The sequence below is a fragment of the Budorcas taxicolor genome, chromosome 21, assembly GCF_023091745.1.
Source record: "Budorcas taxicolor isolate Tak-1 chromosome 21, Takin1.1, whole genome shotgun sequence".
Lineage (NCBI taxonomy): Eukaryota > Metazoa > Chordata > Mammalia > Artiodactyla > Bovidae > Budorcas > Budorcas taxicolor.
In genome coordinates this window covers 60,559,611-60,572,673 of record NC_068930.1, presented here as the reverse complement: position 1 = coordinate 60,572,673, position 13,063 = coordinate 60,559,611, and the positions used below count along the sequence as shown (strand labels likewise).

Genomic DNA, 13,063 nt, shown 5'->3' with positions numbered 1-13,063 from the left:
TCTGAATCGTAGCTTCCTTGCCCCCACTTTTCTACCCACTAAATGCCTGTAGTGTCTTCCAGTCATTTTAAATTATTGTATATGTTTCCTCTGTTCTTCTCTTCTTCCACTGCATTCTACTCATTCAGTTATTCCTTTCTATAACTGGTGGCATAGGTGTATCTTGTAGTTTTCAAATCTCTTACATGAATTTGACAGGGCCTGTAACCTTCTTGTGTTAATTTTGGGTTCTATAACTGTTCCTGATAGCTGTTTCTCCTTTCTTTTAATGCTACATAATCCATTGCAAGTTTTGATTGAATTGTGTCTGCTATGGGTCAAGGCTGTATATTGTCACACTGCTTATTTAACCTGTATGCACAGTACATCATGCCAAATGCCAGGCTGGATGAAGCACAAGCTGGAATCAAGGTTGTCAGGAGAAATATCAATGACCTCAGATATGCAGGTGGTACCACACTTAGGACAGAAAGCAAAGAGGAACTAAGGAGCCTCTTCATGCAGGTGAAAGAGAAGAGTGAAAAAGCTGCCTTAAAACTCAATATTCAAAAACTAAGATCATGGCATCCGGTCACTTCGTGGCAAATAGATGTGGAAACAATAGCAGACTTTCTTTTCTTGGACTCCAAAATCACTACAGATGGTGACTGCAGTCATGAAATGAAAAGATGCTTGCTCCTTTGAAGAAAAGCTGTGACAAACCTAGACAGCATATTAAAAAGCAGAGATTATTACTTTCCCAACACAAGCCCATCTAGTCAGAGCTCTGGGTTTTCCATTAGTCATGTATGGATGTGAGAGTTGGACCATAAAGAAGGCTGAGCACCAAAGAACTGATGTTTTTGAACTGTGGTGTTGGAGAAGACTGTTGAGAGTCCCTTGGACTGCAAGGAGATCAAACCAGTCCATCCTAAAGGAAATCAACCCTGAATGTTCACTGGAAGGACTGAAGCTCCAGCTCCAGGACTTTGGCCACCTGATACGAAGAGCGGACACGTTGGAAAAGACCCAGATGCTGTGAAAGATTGAAGGCAGAAGGGGATGACAGGACAAGATGGATGGCATCACCGACTCAACAGACATGAGTTGGAGCAAGCTCTGGAAGATGATGAAAGATAGAGAAGCCTGGAGTGCTGCAGTCCATGGAGTGGCAAAGAGAGACGTCTGAGCGACTGAGCAACAGCTACAGTGGGTCTGCTCACCGGTTAAGAATGCCAGAAACACCTGCAAAGTCATGTACATTTTTAAGATGCACGTGACAAAAAGTTTTATGGTTCTCATCTTGGAATTTTTTTTTTTCCTGGGCCACACTGCCTGGCCTATATGATCTTAGTTCCCCAACCAAGGATCAAACCCATGCCCTCTTCCATGGGTGTGCTGAGTCTTAACCACTGGACTGCTAGGGAAGTTCTTTTCGTGGTTCTTCTAATTGAACAGATAACTTTAGAAAGGCATAAGAATGCTGTTTCCATCTTACAGTTGTAGTTCAGGAGAAACTTTTTGAATTGGAGGAGAATGAAATTGTAAGGCAAATGTTCTAATATAGTTTTCATTGGTCTCTTTTGTAAGATATATACTAATCTATAGGAATTTGAGATTCTTATTTACTTTAAAAAGGATTCCATAGAAGTTTGCTTTTAGAAATCTCTGTCAGGGCTTCTCTGGTGGCTTAGTGGTAAAGAATCTGCCTGCCAATGCAAGAGACATGGGTTCAGTCCCTAATAAAGGAATATCCCACATGCCTCAGAGCAGCTGAGGCCAGGCACCACTATTAAGCTTGTGCTCTAGAGCCTGGGAGCTGCAGCTACTGAAGCCCCTGTGCCCAAGAACCCTTCCTGCCCAACAAGCGAAGCCACCACAATGAGAATCCTCCACCTGCAATGAAGAGTTGCCCCCACTTGGCATAACTAAAGAAGAGGCCGTGCAGCAACGAATACCACTACAGCCAAAAATAAAGTTATGAAAAAAGAATTTCTGTCAATGAAAGATGTCTTTACAATGATAGAGAGTTTGTCACAAACATCATATTCAGTGATTGAAATAATGTTGAAGCGTAGGGAACTGTCCCATGTTGGGGATTTTTGAGGAGAAGCATTAAATACAAATAGGACAGAACATAAAATACACTTAAAAAATCACACACAGGTTTATCTTTAGGAGTGTTAGGCTTGAGAGAGGGGAACCTAGTCTGTGCTTAGGTGAGATGGTAAAGGAAGGAAAAGAGGGTTCTTTCTTGGGTCAAGAAAAGGTTTTATGTTCTGACAGAAACCAAGAATAAGGGAAACTAATTTTATGAGGGAAAAGAAACCTTTTATTTTCTAATTAGAGAGGACAAACTTTAGTGATTGAGTTTTGATATTTCTCGTTTTTGTCTGTGGCTGTTGGTGGCAATGTTAGGGAGTGAAATTGAAGAGAGCTGGAAGGCTTGGGACATTTTGAAAAGTATGTGTGTTGTGGGAAGAAAGGAGACGGAAGGGAAGTAGCTGTGGAGTGGGATTGGCAATCCTCTCAAAAAGGAAGACTTTTGTGTAAAGGAGTTGGAGCTAGAGGACAAACTTACGGTTATTGTATCTTGTCTGGGATTATAGAAATGGTTTGGTTGAAGCTGCAAATAAAATGTAAATGAATGAAGGCTGTGGCTTGTTGAATTTCATGTATTACTACTGAGATACCATTCAGTAATGTTTCTAACAGAGAACATCTAAAAATAGATTCCCAAGCTTGTATATGTATATTTTTAATCTTTTGGTGTCTCTTTTTCCATTTGACAGTATGTGGTGTTTTTTCTTCTTTTATCATTTAAGGAAGAACTTCACATGTCACTTTCAAAACTGAACAGTGAGTATGAGGTAGTTAAAAGTACAGCTGCAAGGGACGTGGATTTGGATTCAGAATTACGTAATTTAAGACGAAATTTGGAGGCAAAGGAACAAGAACTCAATCAGAGCATTAATGAAAAGGAGATACTAATAGCTGAGTTAGAAGAATTGGATAAACAGAACCAAGAGGCTACAAAGGTAACTGTATTAAATATATTTTATATTAAAGACAGTGAGGGAGTAAATTCTACTCAGTAGACTGAACATTGGGTTAATAAGCAATACTGATGTGATTTAATTTCTGTGATTTAATCAGTATTTTAGTGATGCTTTAGTTATAGAGGTTGTCAGACTTTTATCGCAAAGTTTAGATAGTAAATACCTGACTTTGTATGCCACGTAGTCTCACTTGCAGCTACTCAACTCTGCTGTCGTCATATGCAAACGAATGAGCCTGGCTTTGTTCCATTAAAGGTTTATTTACAAAAACAGGCAGGTGTGATTTGGCCTGTGGGCTATAGTTTGTTGTCTCCCTGCTTCCGTGTTTGAGTTGAAAATTACCAACGTATATCATCTATCTTCTTTGCTTTTAAGTTCTAACCTCTCCAAAAATAGATTTGCTGTAAGATAATTAGTAAATAACTTTGTTAGGAATTTTTTAAAAGTTGCTTTAAGGATTAGAAATGTCTAAGAATTATTCTCCTATTATGTATGACATTTTTTAAAGTTTTCTTTAGGTATTAAAATGAGAGAATATTTAAAGTTACTGTGCAAATTACTTTTTCTTTCAGCACATGATTTTGATCAAAGATCAGCTATCAAAACAACAAAACGAGGGAGATAATATCATCAGTAAACTGAAAAAAGATCTAAATGATGAAAAAACCAGAGTTCATCAGCTTGAAGATGATAAAATGAACATTACTAGAGAGTTAGATGTGCAAAAAGAAAAGTTAATTCAAAGTGAACTGGTACTAAATGATTTACATTTAAGCAAGCAGAAGCTTGAGGATAAAGTAGATGATTTAGTAGACCAGCTAAATAAATCACACACAGAAAATCTAAGTATCCAGAAGGAGAACTTTGAACTTCAGGAACATATTAAACAAAAGGAGGAAGAGCTTTCTAGAGTCAGGGATGAGTTAACGCAGTCTCTTAATCAAGACTCTGACAGTAATTTTAAGGACAACTTACTTAAAGAAAGGGAAGCTGAAGTCAGAAACTTAAAGCAAAATCTTTCAGAAATAGAACGCCTCAATGAAAATTTAAAGAAAGTTGCTTTTGATCTCAAAGTGGAAAATGAAAAGCTGAATTTAGCATGTGAAGATGTCCGACATCAGTTGGAAGAGTGTCTTGCAAGTAACAGTCTGATTGCTGTGGAAAAAAATGCCGTTGTGGAGGCTCTAAAGCTGGAGAAAGAACAGTTAGAAGCAGAATTGTGTCAGGCTGAAAAGAGGTTGTTGGAAGAAGCAAGCAAGTATGAGCAAACCATTGAAGAACTGTCCCATGCACGTCATTTGAGCACCTCTGCATTACAGTTAGACCATGAACGTTTAATTAAACTCAATCAAGAGAAGGACTTGGAAATAGCAGAACTCAAAAAGAATATTGAGCAGATGGCAACTGATCATAAGGAAACTAAGAAAATTTTGTCATCTAGTTTAGAAGAGCAGAAGCAATTGACCCAACTTGTAAATGAGAAAGAAATTTTTATTGAAAAGCTTCAAGAAAGAAGTTCAGAGCTTCAGGAGGAATTAAATAAATATACTCAGGCCTTAAGAAAAAATGAAATTTTAAGGCAAACCATAGAGGAAAAAGACAGAAGCCTTGGCTCCATGAAAGAAGAAAACAGTCATCTGAAAGAGGAGCTGGAGCGGCTGAGGGAGCAGCAGAGCCGAGCGGCACCGGCGGCTGAACCTAAGACCCTTGACAGTATTACGGAGCTAGAATCCGAGGTGAATCAGCTGAATATAATAAAGGGTAATCTTGAAGAGGAAATAAAGCATCATCAAAAGATCATTGAAGATCAAAACCAGAGTAAAATACAGCTGCTTCAGTCTTTACAGGAGCAGAAGAAAGAAATGGATGAGTTTAGATACCAGCATGAGCAAATGAACACCACACACACCCAGCTCTTTTTAGAGAAAGATGAGCAAATTAAGAATTTGCAAAAGACAATTGAACAAATCAAAACCCAGTTGCATGAAGAAAGACCGGACGTTCAAACAGAGAATTCTGTTATTTTTCAAGAAACAAAAGTTCAAGGCCTTAATATAGAAAATGGAAGTGAGAAGCACGATTTATCTAAAGCTGAAACTGAAAGATTAGTGAAAGGAATAAAAGAACGAGAGCTGGAGATTAAACTTCTAAATGAAAAGAATATATCTCTAACTAAACAGATTGATCAGCTGTCCAAAGATGAGGTTGGTAAACTAACTCAGATTATCCAGCAGAAAGATTTGGAGATACAAGCTCTTCACGCTCGAATTTCTTCCACTTCCTACCCCCAGGATGTCGTTTACCTTCAACAGCAGCTGCAGGCCTATGCTATGGAGCGAGAGCAGGTGCTGGCTGTTTTGAGTGAGAAGACGAGGGAGAATAGCCATCTCAAAACAGAATACCACAAGATGATGGATATAGTGGCTGCCAAGGAGGCAGCCCTCAATAAGCTGCAAGATGAAAATAAAAAACTCTTTACGAGATTTGAAAGTAGTGGCCAAGATATGTTTAGAGAAACCATTCAGAATTTATCCCGTATCATTCGAGAAAAGGACATCGAAATCGATGCATTAAGTCAAAAATGTCAGACCTTATTGACAGTTTTACAAGCATCCAACAGTGGAAATGAGGTTGGAGGTGTTAATAGTAATCAGTTTGAGGAGCTCCTACGGGAACGAGATAAGCTAAAACAGCAGGTCAAGAAAATGGAAGAGTGGAAGCAGCAGGTGATGACCACAGTGCAGAACATGCAGCGCGAGTCTGCGCAGCTGCAGGAGGAGCTTCACCAGCTGCAGGCCCAGGTGTTGGTGGACAGCAGCAACAGCTCTAAGTTACAAGTGGACTACACGGGCCTGATCGAAAGCTACGAGCAGAACGAAACCAAGCTCAGGAATTTTGGTCAGGAATTAGCACAGGTTCAGCACAGCATAGGGCAGCTTTGCAATACCAAAGATCTTCTTTTAGGAAAACTTGATATTATTTCACCGCAGCTCTCCCCTGAATCATCGACTGCTTTTCAGACAGCAGTGTCTCTTAGAACAGTTAAGTCTGATGTGTCGAGTGAATCTTCTAAACAAGAAATAGAAGCGCTAAGAAGGTCCCTGGAGGAAAAAGACGCGACGATTAGAACTCTCCAGGAAAATAATCACAGATTGTCTGATTCGATTGCTGCTTCCTCAGAGGTAGAGAGAAAAGAGCACGAACAGACTGATTCAGAAATGAGGCTGCTGAAGGAGAAACAGGAGAGCCTGCAAAAGTCACTGAAGGAAAAAGACCTCTTGATCAAAGCCAAAAGTGATCAGTTACTTGCTTTGAATGAAAATCTCACCAACAAAGTGAATGAAAATGAACTTTTGAGGCAAGCAGTAACGAACCTGAAGGAGAGAACATTAATTTTAGAAATGGACATTTGTAAACTAAAGGGGGAAAATGAAAAAATAATAGAAACATCCAGGGGAAAGGAAACAGAGTATCAAGCATTACAGGAGACTAATATGAAGTTTTCTATGATGCTGAGAGAAAAAGAATTTGAGTGCCATTCATTGAAGGAGAAGGCTGTAGCTTTTGAGCAACTACTGAAAGAAAAAGAGCAGGTATGTTCTGGATGGTGTGTTGTGGAAGGAAGTTTGGGGGTGGAGGAGAAATTTTAGTGTGCTGCTTTATCGATGTTATCTTTCAAAGGGAAGATGAATTTGTTCATTTAGAACTATGTACTTCAAAGCATTGGAAAGTGAAAGTGAAGTCGCTCAGCCGTGCCCGACCCTTAGCGACCCCATGGACTGCAGCCTACCAGGCTCCTCCATCCATGGGATTTTCCAGGCAAGAGCACTGGAGTGGGTTGCCATTGCCTTGTGCTTCGTTCTAAATAAATCTTCCCTCAGAGGCATCCGAGGAAAAGTTTTTCCCAAGATTACTAGATAGTTCCACTGATGTGTAGCGCTAGATTAATTTCTTTATGGTCTAAGTAGAAAAAAAGTTTAGAAGCGGTTTTTCATTAGAAAATAGAAATATGTTACAAGAGAGAACTTGGACGTTACTGCATTTTAAGCACATTTTAGGCATATTTCAGTAACTACTGGCTTTAGAGCTTCTTGTATATTAAAGGAAGTTATGTGAAATACATACTACATCTTTTGACAGTGATCTGAAGTAAGAAATAACATTTTACATTGTGACACAGTAAGCTTGTATGTGTGGAACACTGAAGCAGAAGTTTCAGGAATCAGAAATTACCCTCATTACTTGTGACGCTCTGTTAAAAACAAGTTCTGTATGATCCATTAAATTGACTTTTATGAATTATTCACAGCCTGGTATTTGAAAAGCATTAGCCATGAATAGTACTTTTCACGTAGTGAACTCAGTAATTATTCTAATCCTAGCTGTACCACTGATGTGACTTCGGGTGTGTTTTGACTTTATTGGTTTGTTTATTCAGCCATAAAATGAAAGGTTGTACATCGGTTAAGGTGTCAGTAGTTTTTGATGCATTTAAATTTTTACATGGCAGTTGATGTTAGATTTTGATAAGAATGTGTTGAAGACCTAGTACATCTTACTTATGATCAAAGCTATGGGCTCTTTTGGTGTAAGGCCTTTTTACTCTGATTTCTATACTCGGTAGTAGAAATTTGGATAAGAAATGAGGCAGAACAATGGAATATTCAAAAAGTGCTTCTTGAGTGTTTACATGCTACCAGGCACAACAAAATAATTTAACATCTTTTGCCAGTTAAATTCTCTTAAGAATCTCAGATTAAAGCTTGGGAATGCTTTGATGTAGTTTTCACTTAATAAGAAAAGTCTTAATGTCATCTTCCCCTTCTTTGCCATGTAATTGTAAGTTCGCTGATGTGATGAGGTGTGTTCCTCCTCAGGAGTAGCTTCTTAGCTTTTATGGTACTGCTCTGTAATCCATATTAAAAAGACTGTCAGAGTGTAGAAGCTTTCTATTGCTCACGAGCCAAATTTGTGTGTAATGATTAAGAGCTTGTAGGAGTATAATAGAGGAATGGAGGTCAGTAGGTATTCATTTTTCATGTGTTTTTCCTATTGTATGATAGTTTTAACATCTCATATAATCTATTTTAATGGCTTTATAGATCCAAAGTATGCAGATTGAATTACGGTTCACCTATCTTTCAGGAAGCTTTCCTAAGTCAGTTAAGTTGTACTTAAGTATGTATTGTATTGAAGTTAATTAGCATAAACTAATTTCTTATAATACCCTATATAATTGAAGAGTGCCTTTATTATATTTTTAATGTAATAAATAGCATTTTTCTTTAGGGAGAAAGTTGTGTTCTCAACAGGAGATCTTCAGCTCTTTAATTTTCAAGCATTTTTACTTTCTCTAGTACGAAGAAAAATTTAACTGAAAAACTATTTGAAAAATACTGGCTGCCTTTTCCATGAGGGGGTGTTGAGATAAAAGGAACAGATGGTTTTATGTTTTGGTTTTGATGATTTGCCTTGAGGGACGTGTAATTTATTCTTAAAGAAATGGAAAGTTTACATGAAAATGTAAAAATAATACCAATCTATTAATAGATTCAGACAATATGCATATTTCATACAGAGAAAAGAATTGGCTGTAAACAGGCTGACACTTTTTTGTGCTTTTTAGAATTCCAGCTATCAGCTTAAATTCACGGCCCTGCTTTTGCAATGAAAGTCTTTAATATATTGTGCTTGTAAGGAATGCATTCAGGAATAAATTTTCACAGCAGTCTAGCAAGATATCATTCCTGAGTTGCTTTCATTAAACTGTTGCCAAAATGTTCTTTTAAAATAGACTGTGCATGTAAAATGACTTCCCTTTTTTCTCCTCTGCCAGCAACTTGGCACTGTTACTTCCCTAACAACAGTTGTGTATGCTTGATAAATGCTGGCAAGTACGTGTGCGTGTGCGCATGTGCGCGCGCGCGCACACACACACACACACACACACACTTTTGGGCAATTTGGGGGTTTGTGTACACTTTGTTGTGTAGGATAAATTTGAGGAGATTGTGTCCTTTGAGTCCTTTTTTAAAGCATTTAAAATCAAACTTTTTCTTTAAGAGTAGTTTTAGATTATTAAAAAGTTGGGGACATAGAGCCTTCCCATATACCTCACACTCAGGTTCCCTTCTTTTTAACATCTTATGTTACTGTGGTACCTTTACTACAAATAATGAACCTATTTAGATAAATTAATACTTTATTTGAAGTTTCTCAGTTTTTTAGCAGATACCCTTTTCTTATTCCAGGGTCCCATCCAGAATACATTGTACTGAGTTATCATGTTTCCATATGCTCCTTTGGACTGTAATGGTTTCTCAAACTTTCCTTGTTTTTGATGACTTTGACATAGTTAACTGAATTTTTAAATTATTTAATGAAGAAATGTCTTTTTTAAATGTATTTTTCTTTAAAGCTAAAATTATTTCTTTCCAAAAGGGCAAGACTGGGGAGTTAAATCAGCTTTTAAATGCAGTTAAGTCAATGCAGGAAAAGACAGTTATGTTTCAACAGGAGAGAGACCAAGTCATGTTGGCCCTGAAACAGAAACAAATGGAAAATACTGCTGTACAGAATGAGGTATGCTTTCACTTTAAAGAAGCAAGATCTTAAAAACTGCTAAGTAAGAAAACTGTGAAGATTATCAAGTAAACTGAGTTTCTCCATTCGCTGATTTTTATCTCAGGCTTACTCTGATGTGCTTTAGTGGGATTTTGATCTCCCAAAGTGCATTGTTTCAGTTTGCAAGCAAAAACCATGATCTAATCATGATGGCGTATACCTAAAATTAATTATACCTCAAGAAAAGAACAAGATGGCATATCTTGGATATGAAAAAAATTTCCTACCTGTAAAGTATTAAAAGAAAAAAAGATTTACTGAAAAAAGTGGCCTGTCACAAAAAGCTTAGTACTTTGTAGTTTTATTTTTTAGTAGAGCCAACATAGGGAATGAGATCTTACAAAATAAACCTTCCATATTCAAGATGATTTCAGGAGAACTTTTTTCCTAGCACAAATGTATCTTGCAATATGAGAAATTAGTATACAATTAATGCATTTCAGTAATGGAGAAAAGATTTAATAAAAGTGGCATGTAAGAGGGAAAGGGGAGAGATTTTAATGGAGGAAAGATAAATGAAATGTCCTCTACCTAGGTTCAACATTTACGTGACAAAGAATTACGCTTAAACCAGGAGCTAGAGAGATTGCGTAACCATCTTTTAGAATCAGAAGATTCTTATACCCGTGAAGCTTTGGCTGCAGAAGACAGAGAGGCGAAACTGAGAAAGAAAGTCACAGTGTTAGAGGAAAAGCTAGTTTCATCCTCCAATGCAATGGAAAATGCAAGGTAACTTTTTCTTTTTCTTTTTTTTTTTTCGTGTTAACAGTAACTGAACACATCCTGAGTGTCAGACTCAGTAAGAGTTTTTCATATGTTACCTCATTTTATTCTCACAGAATTCATTAGTTACATTTTACAGACTAAAAACGTAAGGGTAAAGAGATTTAGTAACCTTCCCAATATCAGGGACACAAAGTACATGTGTAGTTCTCTCACTTGGGTTTGTAACCCTTATCCAGATTTGGCATTCAATTAAAGCTTCTCTGAATCTTGTTATCCTAGATAAGTCCTTCTCATCATTTTAGGAGGCTAGGCCTAAATTCTGACCAATTAATTAGCCTTCCCAAGTTTTCCAATAACTAATTTATGTGATTTAATGCCATCCTTCGCCCCAGGCCATGCACTACAGCTTGCAGGATCTCAGTTTCTGGGATTGAACCTGGCGCGGGAAGTGAAAGTGTGGAATCCTTACCACTAGGTCACCAGGGAACTCCATGATTTAATTTTTAATCAAGTGATCTAAAGTTGGACAAAGTTTGGATGTTAGAAGGCCTAGGTCAGTGTGAATTAACTCCAGGCTTACTAGAACTTTTGAGTGACCAGGTCCCTGCTTACATATTTTTCAGTTTTATTTCTCTCAATAAAAGTGGTTTTTTTTTTTCCTTTTTACAAAAACATGTTTTCCACTTCAAGAAAATCACATAACCCAAAAGCATGTACAGCCACAGTCTCACTTATCCAGAAACAGTGTTTTTTTGTGCCTTTGAATGCTTCTGTATATGTGTATATATATTGTATGTTATTTTCTTAAAGCAAAATGGTTGAGATTATACTGTTTTGTAACCTGCTTCTGTCAGTTAATAATATGAATATCAGTACACATTAAGCTATGTGTTTCTGCAGTATCATTTATGGCTGCATAGTATACCATTGTTGTATTTGTCATAATTTCTTTAAGGCATTCATTTATTATTGATCATTTAGAATGTTCCAACTTCTCAGAATTACTGAGAGTGGTATTTTGATAACCCAAAATAGGCATTTTTGTGTTGATGATAGATTATTTCCTTAGTGTAAATTTTGAAAAATGGAAATTCTGGTTTGAAGGGCGTTTTTAAAACATTTGAAATATACTGCCAAATAATCTTCCAGAAAAATCATATCTGTATTTCTGTTAGTTGTATGTGCATCTTTTAATCTTTTTACTGTATATGATGTGGAGGGAAATACAAGGATATAGTAGATATTATCTCTGTCTGCAAAGACAATATAGGATAATACTTCTGAGGGCAAACTCCTTACCCCTTTTGTTGGATATAATATTGTACCTTCAGACTCAGAAGAACTTGTTTAAGATAAGAATTAAAGCAGTGAGTGAGCATTTGTGTATGTTTTTCACATTGGCAGAAAAAAACATCCTCAATCTGTAAAATTGATCATCTTTCAATTTCAGGCCATTATTTTCTCTAATTAAAAGTTGCTAGTTTCTGCCTGTTTTCATTTACCATTCATAATAACAGTCAAAATAGTCTTCCTTAGGTAGGCCTGTGATCTTGTTGCTCCTTTTTCAAAACCACGGTAGTTTCTTCATGATTTGGGCACAGGCTGTCTACCTCCTTAGCCTTATTTCTCACTGTGATCTTCATCCAACCCAACTGTATTACTCACTTCTTCAGATAGAGCTATTTTCCTACTTTTTGTCTCCTACTCTTTCTTTATAAAAAGAGTGGACCTGATCCCTAACCGTTTTTTTGTTAATCTCACTTGTTCTTCAAATGGCACTTCCTTCATAAAGAATTCTTTGATTAGGACCCCACTCCTCAAATCTAAAATCAAACCCTAGTGTGACGTTTGAGTCTTTGATAGAGCACTTGTATTTTACTTAGGAGTATCGGTAATTGTTGACCTGCTTTACGCTTTCTCCCACCCAGTGAAGTGTAAAGTTACTGCGGGGGTAGAAATGATGCCATCTATTTTACACCCTTCCCACAGTGTACATTCTTATACACAGTTTCATAGCTGTCCAGTAAATATTTGGTGTATAAGTAACTCAGATCTATAAAATAAGGTTGTGGTGTTTTGAGCCCTTAACAATAGTAATATCTTGTATTTGTTAACACTTTGAATGATATCACAGTTCATTTCATCCTTACAATTGAGTGATTTGCTAACAGACAAAGTTGAATAAAGTCCAGGGACGGAAGAGGGGATTTAAGTCTTCTGGTTATCAGTTTACTGCTCTTTCCACAAGAGGGTGCTGTTGGGTAAAGTTTCTTCAAAGTGAGCTGCTCTTAATTGGCTTTATTGGGCTGCTCTGAATAAGAATTTAACTGGCTGGGTATTGAAAACCTAGGAAAGGCTATTACAGTATTTTGTATGTAATAATTATACATTAAAGAAGTATCTCAGTTCACTAGGATTGCGAGTGCTAAAAACAAGGGGGTATCATAGAATCCATTGCTTGTTAGGTTGGGAGCTGGACAAAATGACTTCCAAAATCCCTTATAACTTACCGGTATAAGTTTATGATAAGTTACACCTTAAGAGTTTTAGCCTGGAAACAAAAGTTGCAGGCTATTTGTGAATTTTTCTTATGCTGACATTTCTTGATCAGCACAATTCTGTTTAAAATGACTGCTGTTTGTTCAAAGTCACCTTCACAGGAAGAATGACTGATT

The 13,063-nt window shown here is 37.1% G+C and overlaps 1 protein-coding gene across 1 annotated transcript in view; it reads left to right on the top strand.

The window, feature by feature from the left end:
* TRIP11 (thyroid hormone receptor interactor 11) overlaps window positions 1-13,063 on the top strand; it is a 65,164-nt gene that overhangs the window by 26,109 nt on the left and 25,992 nt on the right. The window contains exons 10-13 of the mRNA XM_052659841.1: window positions 2,805-3,017; window positions 3,611-6,631; window positions 9,480-9,620; window positions 10,198-10,391. Coding sequence (XP_052515801.1) covers window positions 2,805-3,017; window positions 3,611-6,631; window positions 9,480-9,620; window positions 10,198-10,391 — 3,569 coding nt within the window. The remainder of the gene's footprint in view (window positions 1-2,804; window positions 3,018-3,610; window positions 6,632-9,479; window positions 9,621-10,197; window positions 10,392-13,063) is intronic.